This window comes from Falco cherrug, chromosome 6 (genome assembly GCF_023634085.1).
Source record: "Falco cherrug isolate bFalChe1 chromosome 6, bFalChe1.pri, whole genome shotgun sequence".
Lineage (NCBI taxonomy): Eukaryota > Metazoa > Chordata > Aves > Falconiformes > Falconidae > Falco > Falco cherrug.
The window spans coordinates 72,139,682-72,159,876 of NC_073702.1; the positions used below are offsets into that span (position 1 = coordinate 72,139,682).

At 52.7% G+C, this 20,195-nt stretch overlaps 1 protein-coding gene across 16 annotated transcripts in view; it reads right to left on the bottom strand.

The window, feature by feature from the left end:
• Positions 1–5,792: 5,792 nt before the first annotated feature.
• The window catches only part of EXTL3 (exostosin like glycosyltransferase 3), a 131,218-nt gene continuing 116,815 nt past the window's right edge, over positions 5,793–20,195 (bottom strand). For all 16 annotated transcript variants that reach the window (XM_055713478.1, XM_055713476.1, XM_055713474.1 and 13 more), the window contains 4 exons: positions 13,006–13,133; positions 9,391–9,535; positions 8,307–8,435; positions 5,793–6,368 (listed from right to left, as the gene is read on the bottom strand). In XM_055713478.1, coding sequence (XP_055569453.1) covers positions 6,159–6,368; positions 8,307–8,435; positions 9,391–9,535; positions 13,006–13,133 — 612 coding nt within the window. In that variant the 3' untranslated portion in view covers positions 5,793–6,158. The remainder of the gene's footprint in view (positions 6,369–8,306; positions 8,436–9,390; positions 9,536–13,005; positions 13,134–20,195) is intronic.

Here is a 20,195-nt window from a genome sequence, read left to right on the forward strand (position 1 = left end):
CTTAAAACACTGGGGATAAAATCCTATTTTTCTTCCTAAAGCCTTTCACAGTCCATCGCAGGCAGGGAGCCAGAGGTATAAATCCTGCACAGCCCGCGCATCACTTTGCACCGGCCCTGCAACGCACTCTGAAAAATGATACGGACATCGAGGTTTATAATGCCCCCCCAGCATTTCTTCCCTTTTCCTGCTCCCCTTTTCCTGCCAGCCCCGCTCCCCACAACACCACGTGCTCTTAAATTTAAAATTTAAGCCTTTTTATTTGTTAAACAGGAAAGTGATGCCAGGGTACACGGCCTGCCCTGGCTTTTGGGTGGAAAAGCGGCCAGCTAATTAACCTGGGAGCAAGGGACCTGCGACCTTGGCTTTGCATCACTGGTGGTGTCTGGCCCTGCTGGAATGTTCTGCATTTCCAGGTGGGTAAAGAAAACCCCAGAGCCAGCAGTTTCCCTCTTCCTGCCTGTCTCAGCGTGGCTGGGGCGTAAGGCAGGGCCGTGGTGGGGTGCAGGTCCTTTACCCGGGCTCCTGCAGGAGCTGGCTGCTTCTAGGGCCTTGATGGGCAGAATGGAAACACAGGGAGCGATTTCAGCGAAATTGCTTCTTATCAAGGACTGTGTCATCTGCAAGGGGAAACTGAGGGCACGTTTCAGCGTGAGTGAAGCACTCCCCCCTGCCCTCCCTCCTGGTGGAAGGGAATGACTTCCTAAGGGGATTTATCTCTTATTCCTGTCCCCAGTACCTGTTCCTCCCTCCCAAGGTATAAACCCTTATAGAGAGGGAAAAAAAAAGGAAAAGAAAAAGAAAAAAAAAGAAGAAACCCAAACAAACAGGAGTCACGATGCTGTGGCTCGTTTCGCCAAGGTCATGTTAGTTACAGCTGTAAAAATCATTTGCTTTTACAGATTTTTATCAGCTTCCTAAGGGCTGGAAGAGCCTCACCAGCAAATCTGCTCCAGTCGAGCCCGTGCCCGAGCTGCTGCTGGGCTCCCGGGCGGGGGGTGGCCCCCAGGACAGCGTCCCACCGCTGCAGCCAGCTCCGGGCCTTTGGGTGAGTGAGTGTCTGTGTCCTCACGCTGCTACTGATGTCCCTGCTGCCTTCCAGCAGTATTCCGGGGAGAGACCGCAGGCATGCGGGAGGCAGGTCCTGGGCAGAGCGCCCACCTCCTCCTCCCTTCCGCAACCGAAGTAATTTGGGGTTTCCCTGAAACCCATCCTAGAAATACAACCGAGCACGAACACTCCCGGTACGGAGAAGCCTTTACTCCAAGGCAGTAGGGAAAATAAAGGGCACGTTTCCCAGGGTGACAGCAGCAAGGGCAGGTGACAAAGGTGAACAAGTGACCATGGAGGAAGCCAGCTGCTCAGGAGGAAAGGTAAAAAAAAAGCCAGAAAGGAAGAGAGAGGAAATCCAGCAACACGCAGGAAATCCTGCGGGATTTCCAGCCCAGCGTGGGAGCCCATGGCGCAGCCAGCTCCATTCCTCCCCTCTGCTCCCCTGCACAGGTTTGAAGCTGGTGGAAATGGGGATGGGAATCACACAGATCCAGTTGGGTTTTCCACCTCAGCCTCCTGCACCTGAGAGGGACTGGGAGCATTCCCTGAGCCAGCGATGCCTGCGAGTGCCATAGGAAATGGCTCCTACATTTCCTTCTTCCAGGATCCCAGGGCAGGGACGGGAAGGTTTGCAATTCCAGCGCCAGCTCAGCCACTGGTTTTGTTGTCTAGAACTACCCGGACAACCCTTCCCGTGGTGCTTTCAGCAACACCCTGCCCCTGCGCAGGGCAGAGGCCTCAGGGCCACATCCTGCAAGCAGAGCTGGGCTCTGGGAAAGGTGCTTTTTGGTTGGCTGTGATGGCAATTAGTGGGCGACTGGTGATGCAGAAATCGAGGTGTTCCCAGCCTCCCCCGAATCCGCTGTCCTGGCTGGCCCCGACGCCACCGGCAGCCCTGTGGCAGCTGGGATGTGATGTGTCCTGAAGGAACACCGGGGTCCAACCGCCCCCGCAGGGCTGGGCCAGGGGCTCTCTTGGCCCAGCCACCAGCTCACCGAGGGATGAAGCAGGGTTTAGCACCAGACGCTGCCATCCTTGAGGGGTTCCCACCATTCCAGACCAGCTCACCTGCCCCTCAGGAAACACAAGCCTGGGGACATGCTTGTTTTTGGGGTGCCCCAGGGCCGCGGAGCAGCAACAAGCCCCATCCTGGTCCCAACCCCCCCAGCCCCCGGCAAAGCAAACACCAGATGCTCTCAAGTTAAACTCTCCATTTATTGAATCCTTTTACAAAAAAAACTCAACATTGTGCTCGTGTTGAAGGAGTTTCTTTTATCTCGGTTGTCGGTTTTGTGGGGCTTTTTGTTTTTTCTTTTCTTTCTTTTTAAACCCGGTGCTCACGGAGCAGTTAGCACAACCATGGCACAGGGGAGGGCAGGGGCCGTGCAACACGGACGGGGTACGGGGGGGGTCCGTGTCACCACAGACAACGCTATTTACAGCCAACGTGAAAAAGACCTCGCTCTGCACCCGGCACCCGCCGGCGGCAACCCCGGTCCTGGGTGAAGCAGCAGAAATGTGGGAAAGGGGAGGCGGCCTTTCCCTTGGGAAAGGTACAACCACCGAGAGACCATCCCGTCTCCTCAGGGCTGGGGTGGCGGAGACCGTGCGCCCCAGGCTGCTCTGCGCTGGAGCTGGGATGAACCGTACCACCTAACCTGAGCTTCGGAGTTACGCCGGGACCCCCTGAACATCACGGGAGAGCGGCGAGTAGCCAAGGTGGATGTTCCGGACGGTGGCAGAGGCTGGACCACTCTCCAGAAATGCCCCTCTCCTCTCCACTGGCGGAGGAAAGCCTTGAGGGCAGCTCAGATCCTGGGATATCTCAGGAGCAGGAAGCTGGGGCGTGAATCACAAGTCTGTACGCCGGAGGGGTTTTGGTGGCTACGTGGGAAGATGTGGCAACGAGCCAGAGCAGCAGAGGACTGGGAAGGACAGCACCAGCCCCACGGGTGAGGGAGGAGATGCTCTCACTAGCATTTCATTTCTTTATGGCACTGCATCCCTCCCAACGCTGCTGCTGCCCAGCACGTCTCCCCCCGAGCAGCTGCCACCTGTGACTCATGGTACCCCATTACCCTGTCACCCCCAAACCCTTCCCCTCTGGGGGGTCTCAGCAAGGAGGAAACCGTCCCACGCCGTGCACAGAGACCCCACCACGCAGCCCTGAGCCTGACCCCTGGCTACCACAGCACTGGGGATCCTCCAAAAGCCCCGCTGTGGGCAAGAGGCGAGTGTGTTAAGAGCCTGGGAGGACGAACAGTTTGGATTCCCACCACGGATCTCTCCACCTCTACCAGCCTTGAACTGAAACGCAGCAACGGAAAGAAGAAACCCCCAGCTCTGGGCTTGCCAGCAGCTCGGCAAACCCCGAGCCCCCACGACGCAAACAGCAATCCAAACGCTCCACATCACATCCCCGATTTCCAAACTCCCTGTATTACAGTCTCTCACCAAAATAACAACATTTCCCTTAAGATTTTTGAAAATAAGTAGCCGAGAAGTGTATCTCTATTTATATAAAGTGCAATCCACACCTGCAGCGCTCCTTAATCCCGTTTGACTCCTGCCATGCAGGCAGAGGGCTGGGAGAGGTGGAGCTGCCTCCACTCTTGGCTGACACCGGGACCACGCTGTACCTGAGCGGCTGCATCGCTGCTAACGAACCACCTATTAACAAGAGGAGAATGGAAGCCAGCGGCAGAGATCAGGCCCCTCGGGGATGCTGAAGCTGGTGCAGCTGCTGTTTCCATTCCGAGCAGGGGCAGGGAACATCCTTCCAGGTGTGTTGGGGCCTTGCAGGAGCCTCCGATCCCATTTTCAAGGAGACTGTGAGCCTTCACATGCTCTTCTTTGAGCATGTGATGTTACAAGAAAAAGAGAGTGGAAAGAAAAAAAAAAACACAAAAAACCCACAGAGGAAAAAAATCTGTATTTTGCTGCAGTCTGTAGTGCTGGTGAAGGCACGAGCCATCAGCTCTGCTGGGACGGGCTGCCCCTTCCTTTCCCCTTACCAAGGAGCAAGTGTTGGTGACCCCCACCCATGGGGTGACATGAAAAACTGGCTGAAACGTGGTTGGAGAGGCCACCTCACCCCCCACAAGGGTGCAGCTACAGGAGAGGAGCGCGGACAGGGCTGACCTTGGGAGGGAGCCTAGGAGCTGCTGATGGACCATCCGTTCCTGCTCCTGCTTTGGGACGCACCAGAGACACGACCAGGTGGGAACATCCTTCTGCTGCAGGGTGCTGTGGTGCTGAGCTGACACCTGCCCCAGTGGAAGTCAGGCCGGGAAAACTGGGAATGTTGGGGTGAATCACACACGTTTCACCTTCCTGTCTACCCAGCTGCTCTTAAACATCTGGGATGCACTGGGGGAGAACATCACCACACAGGAGGGGGCAAGCTGTGTCCTTCCCTCCTCTTAGGGGCTGGGGTTGGAGCAGAACGGAGCAGGAGCAGGGTGCGGAGGTTGGGTGACCACACGGACGTAACTGCATTTTGCTTTGGTGGGAGCGAAACCAGCTCCGAAAACAGCCCCGTGAACGTGATCCCAGCAGCGTCTCCCAGTTCACACGAGGGAAAGCTCTCGGTGGGATTAACCTTCCCTCGCAGCCCAAAGCCAGGGCACAAGCGTGGCCAGGGTGGGAGTTTAAGGCAGTTACGCTGAGGCCCACGGGCAAAGCTGCCGCGGCCGAGGCAGAGCGGGGACTCCAGCCTGTGGCGCAGCCCCGGCATGCGCAGGCTGGGCTGGTGTTTCGCTCGGGCTCTGCGTGGCTGCGCGCAGGTTAAGGGTTAGTGTCTTCTTCCTCCACCCTGCAAAATGCAAAGCGGTCTCCAGAGAAGGCCCCAACACCCCGATGCCCGTGGCGGCGGCACTGGGAGCTGAACCGCTGCCTGCTCGCCCGGCAGGGACCAGGCACCACGTGCAGCCGGCTCTCGGCAGACTGCACTCACGCCTGGACGCGGCTGGGAGAGAGGTTTATTTTATCAGCAAAGGCTCGTGTAGCTGATCTTGGGGTGCTACTGGAGCAGCCCTCCAGGGCCAGTGAATGAGGGCAGGAGGAAAAGAGCCAAAGCTCTTGTGAAAAGGCCAGGCCAGACTCAAGACTCTCTGCAGCAGCCGTTGTTGCAGCCGCTGTAGAAAACTGTGGGCCCCAGCAGCCTGCTGGAACGTGAGAGCCGGGGGCACTGCCAGCCCCTGCTGTGCTGCAGCTGCATCATCCCTCAGCCCCAGACGCGCTCCCCGTCTTCAGAGGTTTAGCAGCGGCGGCGGCGTGCCGTGCCGAGCGGAGCAGGACACCGAGAACGAGACAGCAGCAACCGAACTTCCCCGGGGCTGTAGCACGGGACCCGGTGCGGCGCTAGGAGCCAGGGAAGGACCCTCCGGAGCCAACCTCTTCCCTGCTCGCCCCTCTCCAAGGGCAGGGCTCCGGGGGTGAGCAGAGCAGGGCAAAGAGCTCGTCACCAGCCGACACCTTCAAGTCCTCGGTAGCAGCCACAGGGCAAGACGAGCCAGGACATGCTGTGCAGGAGGGGAGATGGGCTGCCCCTCGCAAGGAAGGATGGGGACAACGGTGGTGACCGGAGCTGCGTTGATGCTGGGAATAACCTCTCTGGCAGTCAAACACCTCCAACCTGACCTTGCTACAGTCCCCCTCGAGTGGGCAGACAGGTCCAGAGGGGAAAAGGGCCGAGGGGGGGAGAAGAAAAAAGGGGGGGAAAAAAAAAGCCTCACACGGCAAATCTAAAACACTTTCATTTTAAATAACAATAATTATAATTAAAAAGAATGGTTTCCCTTGGCTAGGGAAGGGGCAGAGCCACTAGCCAGTGTGCCATTCCTCAGTGTACGATCCTAGGGAGCGTCTTTACAGAAGCTGTGAGATCCTGTTCCCTGTCGCTTGGTCGAGTCACCGTGGGGAGAGCGGGAGAGGAGGGGGAAACGTGCCCGTCCGAACCCAGGACGTCCCTTTAGCTCCGTGGGAGGCCAGAGTCAAAGCAAAAGGTGTTTTGCACTCGCAGCCCCATCCAAAAGCCACCCTCCGCCCTCACCCGCCGCCAGCCAAGGTTCGGGGGGCCGAGGGCGCCCGGCTGCCTCACACTGCTAGATGAACTTGAAGCATTTTGTCTTGTCGTGGGGCAGGCGGGTCTTGAAGAGGACCGAGTCCACACGGAACTGGGTGTACAGGAGGGGCATGTACCCGTACACCTTGACAAAGAAGTTGATGCACTTGTGTCGCTCGTGGAAGTGAGAGTCGTCGTGTGAAAGCGCCTGGGGGCACCCAGGGCAGCGGAAAGTCCAGCGAGAAGTCACCTGCAATGAGATGGACAGAGTCACTGCCACGCTGCCCACACCACCCCGGCCAGGGGGACACCCAGGCTGCGCCCAGGGCGGGGAGACCCGGCCCGATGTCCTGCCTGACATGCGGCAAACGGGGCACGAGTCTGGCCGTGCTCTCCCCCGCTGCCAGGTGTCCCTTGGAAGGTGTCCAGGCAAGGAAGGACATCATCCACACCAGCTCTGTCAGAGCAGAGACTTCAAGGGGGACACGATCATCTACTAACAGTTACTTTTTTCTGGTTTAATGTTTAAGAAGCTGTTTGGGGGCGGGCGGGGGGGGGGGGGGGGAAGTCAGTCCTCGAGAAAGGAGCTCCTTTCCTTTCACAGACAGAACCATAGAATGGTTTAGGTGGGAAGGGACCTTAAAGGCCATCTAGTCCCACCCCCTGCCACAGGCAGGGCCCCCTCCCCCCAGCGCAGGCTGCCCCCAGCCCCGTCCAGCCTGGCCTTGAGCCCTGCCAGGGATGGGGCACCCACAGCTGCTCTGGGCAGCCTGGGCCAGCGCCTCGCTGCCCTCACAGGGAAGAATTTCTGCCTCATCTCTCATCTCCATCTCCCCTCTCTCATGTAAAGCCATTCCCCCGTGTGCCATCGCCACCTGCCCTTGCCCAAAGCCCCTCCCCAGCTTTCTTGCCGGCCCCTTTAGGCACTGGCAGGTGCTCTAAGGTCTCCCTGCAGCCTTCTCCTCCCCAGGCTGAGCCACCCCAGCTCTCCCAGCCTGTCCCCACAGCAGAGCTGCTCCAGCCCCTGAGCATCTCCCTGGCCTCCTCTGGCCCCGCTCCAGCAGCTCCGTGTCTCTCCTGTGCTGGGGACCCCAGAGGCGGACGCAGCGCTGCAGGGGGGTCTTGTCTCACCAGAGCAGAGTGGAGAGGCAGAGCCCCCTCCCTTGACCTGCTGGCTACAGATGCTACAGAAGAATTAGAATTTGGGGCACTTCTTGTTTTCGGCAGCCAGAATAAGATCTTTGGAGGGGACTCCAGCTTTCTGGAGGTGCTGAGGGGCCACCCACTGATTAAAGGGCCTCCTTGTTTATCTTGAATCAGACATCCCACTGCAGTACCCTTTGGTTTTGGCCTGATTCTCCTCTCAGCTGCACCAAACTCTACAACTTTCATTTCACAGTAGCTCCAGATGGGAAGAACATGGCACAGAAAAAAGCACCCATCATACTTTTGGCCAAGACCCACCTCCAACGCAGCTGGCCTGTGACGGTGAGACATATGCAGGGCTGTAAAGAGCAGTTTGCCAGCAGCGATAAAGAGCAGAACGATCTGCATCCAAAATTCACATTCAAAATTGTGACATTCATTTGTTATCACAGGGCAGGGAAATTTCAGCTGGGCTGCAGTGTTTGGACCAACAGCCCCTCCGCACACAGATGAGCCTAAAGGTCTCTGGAAAGCTACCCAAAATCAGCAAGGAAATCGTTCCTACTTGTGCTGTATGTTATGGAAAGAAGGAATTTGTCTTTTCAGGATCAGCTGCTCAGAAGGGCCTTTGCTGAGCCAGGAAACCCTCCAGTCCGAGCTGCAGCATAAGTCAAACTGCAATTCATCTGCTTGCCATGGCGGGGTTTGGCTGCTTCTAAGGGCCGTACTGAGTTTTCACACCTTTTTGAACACACACTACATCTCCTCGAGGCTGGAGAGGGGACATGCTGACTGCTGACAGCCTCAAGCACATCACGCTTGCGGCACAGCGCTTCAGAGATGCGATGCAGCCAGATTTCGGTAAGGGCAGCGTGTGCTGCACAGCACAGCTTCTGCACCAGGCTGCACTGTGAGAAGGGAGCTGGATTCCCCCAGAGCAGAGCAGCCTCCCAGTATGCCACTTGCCTTTCAAAGACACCAACCAAACCACCGTTTCTCCAGAAACACAAATCCCAGTTCAAACTCCCGCCTAGTGCTTTACCTTTATGGGAGGTTTTCTTGTCAGGTGAGAGACCAGGAAGTTCATGGCAATGTCCTCGCAGTTGATGTACTCATCCACCATGTCGCGGATGGCTTGCGGCATCACGTAGGAGTACAGGTAGGCGTAGTACTAGAAAGGATTAAAAGGCACAACGTTGCTCAAAGTGGTCCCAAGCATCAAGCGCCCACCCACTACTGGTGCCAGGTGCACCAGACCCGGAGCAGTCGTGGCACCACAGGTGAGTATCAAGACGACTTGGTGGGCCATGTCTGACTCAGAGCTCAAGGATGCCAGCGGAAAGACTTCCCATGATGGGGTTAATCCCGCACCGAGGAGATCTGCTGTAGTCACAACAGCAGCCGATCTACCCGACAGCCACCACTCTCGCCGAATCCTGAGGCTCCTGTAACCTCAGAAATGTAAGAACGATGGTTTCAACTCCCTCAGAACTTGCTGTCAGAGTCGGCACAGTAGCAGTAGCTAGTGGATAACCTCCCCAGCGCAGTATGACGGCTCACGACAGTCCCCCTGGGAAAACATCTCATCCTTCTCTCACGGTCTGTTTGCCCGCTGTTGCCTCTCCCATACAGAGACACACATGTCACGGAGCCGCTTTCTGCACTGCTCCCTTCCACCATAAACCAGCCACCTCCACGTCTACCAGCCAGCCTGTGCCACCACACAGCCGCAGAAACCCATGACTTCCCCACAAATTACCCCTTGCAACACTTTGAGTCTGTAAGGTTCAAGATACTACAGTAAAGACACAGGGCAGGCGAGCAGGCAATCCCGTGGCCCACCTTGCCCTCGCCATGACCGAGAGCATCGCTGAAATGCCCCCCGACTGCTTCAGCGCCATGGTGCTTCTCACTTGGCACAAACATACCCTGCTCCTCAAGGAGACTGTCTGCCAGGTCACAGACTGGTTGCTGGCTGTGTTTTGATTTGGAGGAAGCGAGGGAAAAGGAGCAGTGAGCTCCAAAATTTGTTCTTTAAAACAAAAATACAAGCCCACAAACATACAGACTCTGGTTACTCTGAGAGGGAAGGGAAAACCCAGAGCTTTGTGGCCACGGTATCTCACCTTATGGAAGAAGGCAGCACCAGTGAGCACCATCGAGAGCTCGCAAGAGTAGTTGGAGTTGTAGAGCCAGGACTGATGGGGGATGTCCCACGCATGGTAGCGCCCTGGGAAACCAACGATGCGGTCCCTTGCCTCTCTCCAGACTCTGCAAACACAAGGCCCTTCGGTGAGACGCAGACCTGGGGAGCCCACCTGGAGATGAGCACGGCTCTGGCTGAGAACCACTACACACAGGACTACGCCCTCGATGCCAATGGACTGGCTCCCAAGGGGGGTTTGCAAGTGATGGAGATGCCCACACGTAAAAAAGTTTGGCAACTGCTCGTCCAAAGAACAACCGACATACATTGTAGTTTGAGCAAAAAGGATAAACATTGTTAAAACGGGCAACTATCTTGCTTTAAAGTCCATTTAGTTTTTTTAAAATAAATATACAGACAATTCCAACATGCAAAAGAAGTCTTTTTACACAGGCTGTTCAATGCAAGCTCGCCCACCTCCACAGCACCAAAGCTCCAGGGAGAGACCAACTGGCCATCACAGCTGCCTGAGTGACATGTGAACAAGGTCTCGCCCTGAGATAATTCTGATTTCTTTCCTAATGTAGTGCAGGAAAGGGCTGACCACAGAAATCTTGGCTTTGACAGGCAGAATTTGTTGACATTCTCCTGTTAAAGGTTAAAAGCTGTTAGACGTGAACTGCAGGCACCCCTTGGTCTGCTTCCCAAACACAGGCTGTGAGCACAGGCCGACGCTGCTCAGCTTCTCACCCTGGTCCTCTCCTAGAGGCCCATTCCAGTTGCTTACTCACAAGGGAACATATTCCTAACTCATAAATTAGGGATATTTTAACTCGTAAGGTTCTGTAGGTGTAAAAGAAAACTAACAAAAAAGCCCAGTGGCCCAAAATTAGTTTCTGAATTATACAGAGAATGGAAAACTTAAGACCTTGGATGGAAAGGCAGAGAAAGGGGCAGGGAAAGCCAGCGAGGTGGGAAACTCTTCCACTTGCCACCAGCTTCCAGCAGCCCATGCCCGGGCATCACCGCATGACACGTATACCAGTGCTGCTTCTCTCCGATTTCCCCTCTGTGGGAAGCCCAGAGCAGCCACGGCTTGGCCTGGAAGGAACCCAGCTTCTCCTGGCCTCTTCCTCCAGCTCCCTGGGACTACCCACCTCCCGGAAGCTCAGCTTCCACCTCTGTAAAGTCGAGACAACATCAAGCTCCCTTTAGGAAAGCTGTTGAGATGCTGAGGATCCTGGTGTCACCAGATGGAAGACCTGGAGTGCCAAACTGCCAGCTTCCCATCCCAAACCAGCACCCAGCAGTTCCCTGGGTTCTGTACAGGAAAAACCTCTGGGGCTGTAAGCACATCCTTCACCCTGCCACACGCTCGCACTCAAGCCATAGGGAATTAAACCCTGATGTCTGCGTGTAAGAGTGTGGGCTTGCTTAATATTCTGCTCTCATCTGAAGCTCACTCTCCTCGAGAGAAATCCCACAGGATAGCTGCAACACTGGCAGGAACAATTAAGAAAAAAGTCAGTGCCTAATGCCTACCCTGGGAAATAAATCCAGGTCCGTGTGCAGGGGTGCTGGCTTCCTTCGGATCACCCCATCCCATCTCCCCAGTGGTTAGTGTCCAAGCTGCATCTCCAAACCCAGTGACTCCAGACTACATGAAACAAGTCCCAGGTGCGAGCCTGTTGGACACGGAAGGGATTTTCCCTTCTTCACAGGCACAAGATTGGGCAGAAAGTGGCCTTTTTGTTCGGTTTTCTTCCCCCTGCAGATGAGAGTTCTTCCCACCCCCATTCCTGCGGAGAGCTACAGGAGCGCTGGCTGCGGGGCAATCGCAAGCTGCTGGAGAGACTGAATTTCCGAGCCCTGAGCTTTCATTACATTTACTAACACAGCCAGGAGCAAAGACATGTTTACTGTTATATCCTCTACTCAAATTAATGAAACTCCGACATAACCTGGTAATGAAAACCAAGTAATTAACACCACCAGCAGCTTCTCTGGCACCATCCTCCCCAGAAGCACTTGTTTGTTGCCATTTCGGTCGATCCATCGTGATTGTTTTAAAAAGCTGGAGTTGAAACTGCTCATTCCCTATCACTTCTCCCACATCTCACTTTTGCCTTCCCAGCTCAGCCACAAAAATAAGGATTTCTCCACAGAATCGTTTTGGGTGTGCTCCTCAGGGAGGTTTGCTCTGGATGCCCGCCTCCAGCTTGCTCCTGAGTAGCAAATGGAGCAAGAAGAGGCTTTTGGCCACAAGAATTACAGCCCGAAGCAAAGTTCCAACAAAACACAGTTGTTACGGGGAGAGGTTCACTCAATCACCGAGACACCGTCTCTTCCCTGGCTGAATGCGTTAACGCAGGGAAGCTTTGTAGGAACAAGGTGTTTGTAAGGAGGGTAATGAGTGAGAGTAACACACGGCACTTCGAATTTTCATTTGATGCTCTCCAGGGCTAACCGGTAAAGCCTCAGCCTGGCGCTGTGAATGAGCTAAGGAAAACGGAGACCAAAGAGGGCAAGAAACCAGCCAAGTTCAGAAAAAGACCCCGAAACAGGGCATGGAAGGGAAGCCAGGAGTCCCAATGCCTACTCCCCTGCTTTAATCACTTTAACACCTCGTTTTTCAACTCTTGGAGAGAGCTTGTTGGGTTTTCAGGCATTTTGTGCCTTTTAATCTTCCTCCCAAACATGAGCCAACACGTTTCAGTGAGAGCGGAGAGCTGGTCCCCATCTCCCGCCCCCCAGCCAGCTGCCGGGTGCTCTCGGATTAGCAATCGCAACCCCCGCTGCTGGCCCAGCAGGCTGACGAGCCACAGCCACACAAGTGCCAGCGTTCTCTCCTCGTGCCACTCTCACTCCCCGGCGCCTCTTTGGCACTCGGTGAGGTTTAGCTGTACAAGCTGCAGAAGCAGCCTGCAGAAACCTCCCACAGCAGGAGCCCACGTAACTGCTTTCTCCCTTTGCCTCGTAATCAGGAAGCTTTTTGCCAGGGTAACGTCAAGGGAAAATGTAGATGCTGGAGCAGAAAGGAGGTGGGAATGGCAGCAACCAGCACCAGCCTTTTCTGTTAACATCTGTCTTTTCCATGCTCTGCAGAAAAAAATTCCAAAAGAGATGTCACCTCCCAGTACCACATGGAGCAAAGAGGATGGCAGCCCACCACGAGCACATGAGCATCACATCCTGCAGTGGCTGAGAACATCCTGGCCTTGCCAACGGCACATGAAGGATGGAGTGCAACAGCCTCTTGGATTTGTTTTCAAGTTACCTTCCACCCTAGGAAGCCACTCACTCCCAAAACCACTAAGGGCACATTATCAGCACAGCAAAAGCCAGAGAGTCTAGGTCAAGAAGCGTGAGAATCAGGATTGCCTGGACAACCTGAAGTCAGCCCACTCGCCTGCACTTGTTAAAATAGTTCATTAGTGCTTATTATTCCTCCAAGAAATTGAGTTGGAAAACCATGGGAAGGGACACTGTAGTCCTAATTCCGGCCCCAGCTTTACACCATGCTGCATCTGAACAGACCCTAGATACAGCAAACATCAGTTTGGGTCCAAAGGCTACATGCGCAGAGGCTACTCACCGGAATCCAAACATGATCTCGTCATGCCGAAGGTGAGCATCGTCGTCAATGGACAGGATGGCCTCTGTCTCGATCTCATCCCACGGCAGGAACCGGTTGTTCAGGCTGTTTTTCTCTGTGCGGACAACCTAAGAGATGAACACATGATAGTTATGGTGGCTGTACGTGCCCAGAGAAGAGATTTAGGGGCTGAGCTTGCGTTCTGCAGCTGTCAGTCCAGCATTTTGGCACTTCCCCCCCTGTGATGGGGAAACACTTTCTAAACAAAAAGCATCACCTCACTCCGGCACCAGCTCCAGCTTCCAGCCCTTCTGCCTGCTGCCCCCTGCCCCATCTCACAGGGCTGCCGAGAGCCAAACCCACCCCCCGCTGCCAGGTCCCAGCCATAGTGGCTGTGCCAGCGGTCGCCTGCCCTCTTCGCACGCAGGAGGGTGGCTCCGCTGTAACGAAAAGAGAAAACACAGCAGCCACGGCTGGTCTCTCCTGTGGCTGCTGAGGAAGCGGCCCTTGCAGTATTTCTCCAGTGCTGATCTGAACTGAATTGTTTCTACGACAACTCACCACTTCTGCTTTGGACACGACTCGTTTGCAACGCCTCCCTCTCTCAGAGCTCCTCCAACCCCATACTGTCCAATCTCCCTTATCCCCAGCCACACAGGTGTAAAATTGCACAGAATTTCTTCCTCTTCTTGATTCTTGATTCTTCCTCTTCTTGATTCTTGATTCTGCCCCTTCCATGCTGAATCCTTGCTCTTCCTTGCTCTTACACTGTCACCTGCCCTGGCTGATCTAGAGTCACTCGGTTCACCCTGGGCTTCCTGTCCTGTTCAATCCCCGCCCCATTGCTTCTTCTGTCTTTCCTCTGAACAATCTCTCTTGATTTAAAAATAAAGTCCAGCCTGGTGAAAAGAATAAGGTGTCACGGCAATAAAACCCCATTAAATAAGATTACATTTGATCACACAAAAAAAAGCCCAAACTGAAACCATTAACAGTGGAAAATATTTGTATCGGGGATCTGCATGACAGCTGGTACGATTAAATTCCCATGTAAAGCCAGTGTTAGTGCTTTCATCTGTCAATGGCTTCTGTTGGGGGGGGGGGGGGAATGGAACATTCAACGAGAATGCATTAAAATATTTCACTGAAGATCCATCAAAAGCACGAACAATTTACTGCAGGGAGGTGAGCAAATTATGCAGCTCTAAGCCACGGTGGAGCAGGGCCAGAGCTGAGCCGGCAGCACACCCACCCCAGGAGGGCTGCAAAGCAATTAGTGCCTGTAGGAGAAGGCAAAAGCAGAGACAGACAATGCTGGTGCAGGAATTTCTTCCCCCTCTCCTTCCCAAGGTGGAGAACGATGACCAAAACCAGCATGGTGTTTGCAGTTACTTTCCGAGTTAGCATGAGCCAGCAGATGCTCCCAGGGATATCTTCTGTATCTGGGAACTGCTGGAAAATCGCCGTTGCAGGCATCACGGTGGGAACGGACGATGGGGAGGGAAGTGGGAGAGGAGGCAGCTCCACACACTGATTTGGGGGGAGGCAGCTGGTAAGACAGAAAGCAAAAAACTAGGAAGTCTGGAACAGTACGGCCCTAAGGCACTGGCTCAGGAGGCCAAGGAAGACCTGGACACAAGGAGACCAATGCAGCTTTGAGAAAACCACCTCTGCAGAAGCATCACTGACCTCAACACGCTGTGGGCATCCTCTGGATGCATCAACCAGGAAAGGAAAGGAGCCAAGAGCAGTCCCCAAATTGTTGACACGGAGAATTTAAAACTTCTCCTACATCGCCAGGGCTGTATCTGTAGCTGGCTTTGGCAAACCCAAGTGCTCCTGCAGCGGCACCAGGAGAACCAGGCTTACTGGCTCTGAAAGAGGGGACATGGCTCTGGATGGGGCAGCTGAGCCCCGCTCCAAGATGCTTTTTGGACTGGAAGAGCACTTTGGCAAACTGGTATGACAACAAAACCAAGAACATTGCTCAGGGCAGCAAAGCAGACCTTGGTGAGGGCCACTGGTCCCTGCAGTGGGGCACAGGCATTTCAACTTTTAATTAAGAGCCGTTAGCCCCAATTTCCAACCCTTTTCTAATTAATCACCCAGTGCATCACTGCATGTACACAAGCTGATTTTATTACGTGAGTGGTTAAACGCCTCAGGAAATTTTCTGCCTCCCACACTTGGCCGGCTCCTTTCCCAGCCAGCACACAGGCAGCCCACCCTGCACGCCAGCCCTCAGCTGCTTCATGAAGACTTCAGGATTGGCAGTGATTGCAAAAACCACCCGAGAGCAGCTTTCATGGTTTCTGACATTGGCAATGCCCCCTCCAGTAAATTTCAGTCTAGACCAGCTGGGAACTGGTCATAACTCTCTCCAGCTCAACAACAGTGTAAGATGGGTTTCTGAAAGTAGCCCCACTTCTCCTGATTAAGTTGTGACCACCGGTTTTTTCCTCCCATCGCAGATCCCACCTTCTAGGGAGTCTGCAAACGTATTAAACCCAGCACCAACACATAATTTAGCCTTCTGCTAAGGAGCATGTGCCACGCTGTGTCCCTGCTGTTACAACGGTACTGCCTCCGAAAGCCTGATCTTATTGACGTCTGTGGGTGTCTTACTCATTAGGATTAGCAGAAGTTGGACTGAGTCCATAATAAATATGCTTTCCAGGCAAGGTCCTGCCTTGCCAGTTGAAGATGTATGGATGGATAAAGGACAAAAGAAGAGCGAGCACCACCAGGCTGAGCAGCAGAAGCCCCTCTCTGCCTCAGCGATGTCCTGGGAAGCGGGTACCACTTTGAATTTATCAGGCTCCTACTCACCATGGGCCTTCATCTCAGCTTCTCAGGAAAGATTCAGGTTCTGCGACTACAAACATCAACTCACTTCTGCTCCCCACAGCTGAAAAGGGCAGCACAGAGGTTTTGCCCACAGCACTGTCCTACATTTCATGGTCAAGCCACTTTTAAAGCTCTCCCACCGTCAGAGCAAGCCCCTGCGGCAAGTGCACTTTTTTGTGTCACTCATTTCCAAAGGGACCGTGCAAAAGATTAAAGAGAATCCAGGGCCAGATCTGAGCTTTGGCTGCTATTCAAAATTGAGGGAGAGGTAAAGATGCGATGTTCAGCTCAGAGGTCCAATGACCCAACAAAGTGGGAGCTGGTTTTCACCTCAGCTTTGGCATCAGGCCCACCTTCTTGTGTCGTAAAGATCTGGCCAGGAGGCAAAACTCAGCACAAGTTCTGCAACAGGCATGTTTCCAGTTATTCCATCAAGTTTCAACCTTTGCAGGTCTGGAAATGCCAATATTCAGCTTTTGCATTTCACAGAAAATACGGGTACTCCAGCCTTTCATCTGGGAGTAGTTAAGATTTAAGCAGCCTGCAAATTGGTAGGTCCCAAGGAAAACCCCGGCAAACTTTACTGATTGACTTGTTTTCCCGTAACTTGCTGAACAATAACATGATGCAACGACTGTCAATTGAGACAGTGAAGCGGATCCTGCCTGAAACATCTGAAATTGGGGACCCCAGAGGATAAAGAGATCAGTGCACTGGCATTAAACTCTTCCCTAAAGAGAAGGATGCTACAAAGGAGCCAGATGCCTCCAAGCCTTGCTAAGCACATTCAATTCGTCACATTAGCTCCAGCAAAAGTTAGAAGCAACTTAAAGCTATGGCTTTTGATGCCTTGTTTTCAAAGAAAGTATCTCAATTTACAGCACTTAGGATGCGGCTAATTGTCATCAGACAACTATTCAGTGGCTTTTATAAATCTCTGCATTTTCCCCTGGGCAACTACACTGCGGGGTGGGGACCTGCAGGCAGCGATCCAAGATGGGAACGATGGGGCCGAGATTCAAAACCTTCCTCCTGCCTCCATCCCCCCGAGAAGGTTCAGGTGCAGTGCCTCCCCAGGCAAGACCAGGTTTTGATCTTGACCGCATATAGTGCAAGTCAAGCTGCGGAAACGAGGGCATCGCATTATTAGACAGAAAATATAACTCTGAAGAAAGATAAAAGTGAATTTCTGCAAAAAACTTCTCTGCTTTAACACCAGCAACTGATCTTGTAAAAACAGGTTAGAGAAAATGGGAAAGAGTATTTGATTTAAGGACTTGAAACGTTTCTATATCTCCTAAAGTTTTTACATTTCAATGGGCCTCTAAACCCACCAGATTTCTCAGGCACAGAATGGCCATTATGGGCACAGACATACTCAGGAGATTATTAGGCCAGGTAAAAAAAAAAAAAAGGCAGCTTATTATACCAGCAAAATAAAAAAAAAAGTCTAATCCTCTCCCTCACATGGCATTAAGCGGCATTTGCCAGATTTTCATGACTTCATCACACACTTAAAATACAGCTGAACGACACCTTATTGTGCCATGTCCTCAGCTGCAGGTATCTCAAAGCACTCTTCCAGCAAGAACAGATTAATCTCCCTCCACCACGTGTGGGGCTGGGTGGAGAAAGCCAGCAGACACTACGGTGATCACACATCTCTATGTACAGTCAAGAGTCATTTTACATTGCCATATCCAGGGATTTATAAGCCAGAGGAGGTCATCTTGATAATCTTGTGTGACCTTCTTTCATGGTGGACCAGGACTTGATGCAGCCACCCTTCCTCTGGAAGGCTCTCACCACACAGCACCATAAAACAACTGTGGAATGACAACTCGGACCAAATGACAAAGCCATGAGTTCAGACCTCACAGCACCGGTTGAACTCTAAATGCTTTCAGAGAACCAGTGGCGGATGGCTGGTGGGGTTGACAGCAGGAAGTTAAGCCAAAACGCACTTTCAAGTCACCTACATTAACCTTCTGTATGACCACAGGGATCTCATCTCAGACCTGAGCTGTGACCAGTAGCATCTCTGCCGGCAAGGCAACCTGTCTCCATTTGAAGACATCTAAGGTGGGGAACCCACCTTTCCTCTGAGATGTTCACTCTCAAATATTAACAACTTGCTCCTCGTGAATCACCTGCCTGCAGCTCCTAGCTGCTTGGTGGAGGTCATCTGCCCCAGAAAAATACACAGGTGCCGTAACCAAACCCTTTCTCTGGTTTTTTTTTTCAAGCAGATTGAGGTCTCAGTCTGTCACCCATGGCTGCTTCTCCTGCCCTTCTAACATTTCAATGACCTGTTTCACCACTAGCTTGTTTCCCAACAGTCTCAAGCAAAGAGCTTGGTCAAAACTCAACAAAGATGTTCCTCAGCAAAGCTGAAACATTACACTCTGGCAAAACAGAGCCAGCAGTTACCCAAGGAGGTTAAAACAGTGAGTAGGACACAAAATCAGACAGCGAGCTACAAGGGAGACACAAGCACATTTACCAAAAAGCCACCTTCCCTTACAGCAAACATTAAGGCTCCAAACACTGAGCAGAGCATCAGTGGTAGTACCTGCGCACAAACGTCAGCCCCTCCAGACTCAAAACTATCCCAGATCGTGTACTTCTAGCTAGCTGCCTTCAGTTATTTTGGGCTTTTCCTTGGGAATATTTCTTTTTTTAAATGCTTTGCTATCAGCTCAATGGCCCCCAGCTCAAAATCATGAACCTCCTAGACAGTTTGCAGACTTTTGAGGCAAACTGAAAGACCTAAGATGCCTCCGAGCACCCAACACACCGTATTAGAAGTTTCTGCCCTTTCAGCAAATCAATTCAAAGTGATTCAGTTCCATAATGTGGGGGTGGTTTTTTTGACTCAAGGAGCACAAAACCCCACAACTCTATGCAAGCCCATTTGCTCCTGGTGTTGTTCATAGCTGTGTTGGCCAAATGGATCTTAAAAACGTTAGAGAGAACTAAAACAGAGCATAAATCCAGAGTCTGCCCAGCAATAATGCCCTTATCCAATACTTTATAGTACATTTTTATACATAAATACAAAAATGCAGTAAAATCAATATCTTCCAGCAATCTCCTTGCTAGTGAGGCTCTATGCTTAAGCTTTAAATTAAGTGTCACATATAATTTGACGTTGAAAACATGAAGAATGCCTATGCCCTTGGAGAAGTTTTGACAGCTCAACTTAGTGAACTCGATTGATTTCTGGGCAAAGAGCAAACTCTGCAAGAAACCAGGGACCTCATTGCTCATGTCAGGTCTTTACAAGAAAAAAGCCAGAAGGATGCCCTCAGGAGAGCTGGATAATTCAGGGAGACAAAGAACAAGCTCTCAGGAAAAGGATCCGTTCCAGTCATCCCCAAATATGCGCCAATTCAACCCAAACAGGCTGGGGAAAAACAGCACCATAGGCAGAGTGGGGATGGGGACACCACGAGCTCCCTTTTACCACGCAGCTGAGAATTATGGCACTGAAGATGCGGGAGCCAAATGCATCTTCCTCTTCCGCATGAAGAGTTGACCTCAATATATGCTTTGAAGGAAAAAGAGCACTCCTGCCAACGCAGTCCTCCAGGGAGGGTGCAGATTTACAGCACTGTCAATCCCTTTTCTTGGCACCAACTCTGAACGTTTTATTAATAAGATTCAGTGAAGCAAGCCTCTTGCTTTGCAGGGCAGCACTCAAGCCAGAGGCACCCAGTGCCGTGTCCTTTTGCTTACCGCTGTCCCAAAGACTGATCCGCTGGACCAGACCAAAGTCCTCTGCCAAACTCAGCCTGGGCTGAGGAGGACAGCACTGACCTCAGGGGTAGGATCTGCCCAGGACCTCATCTGGGGCAAAGCTCCCAGTGAAGACCCTGCTGTTCTGTTCCACATGGAGGACTAGGTAGGAGTTCAGCTCCTCTCCACAAAGAAAAGTGGTAACACATCTCCCAGATCATGGGTGACCAGGCTGACCACTTGGACTTGGCTCCAGAGGTGCCATCGTCACTGTACCCACCCATCAAGGAAGGTGAGATCTGCATATTCAGGAGCTGATGATCTTCATCCCATCCATATCCCACATAACCTTGTTTCAAGTTGAGCAGGTACCTTCCCCTCTACCCTGATGATGATTTTTTTTTCCTTCTGCAGAAAGTACAGGGGGAGCCAAGACTTCTCCAGCTCTCCCTTGCGCCTGCAGGCTCATAGCACATGTGGCTGCTAATGTGGAAATGAAAGCAATTAAAGATCAGCCAAACTCGGGTTAATAGAGGTTAGGGAGGGCTTTGTTAAGATGCCTTTGGGAGATGGCAAACTCCAGCAGTGGGGAACAAGTAGGTACT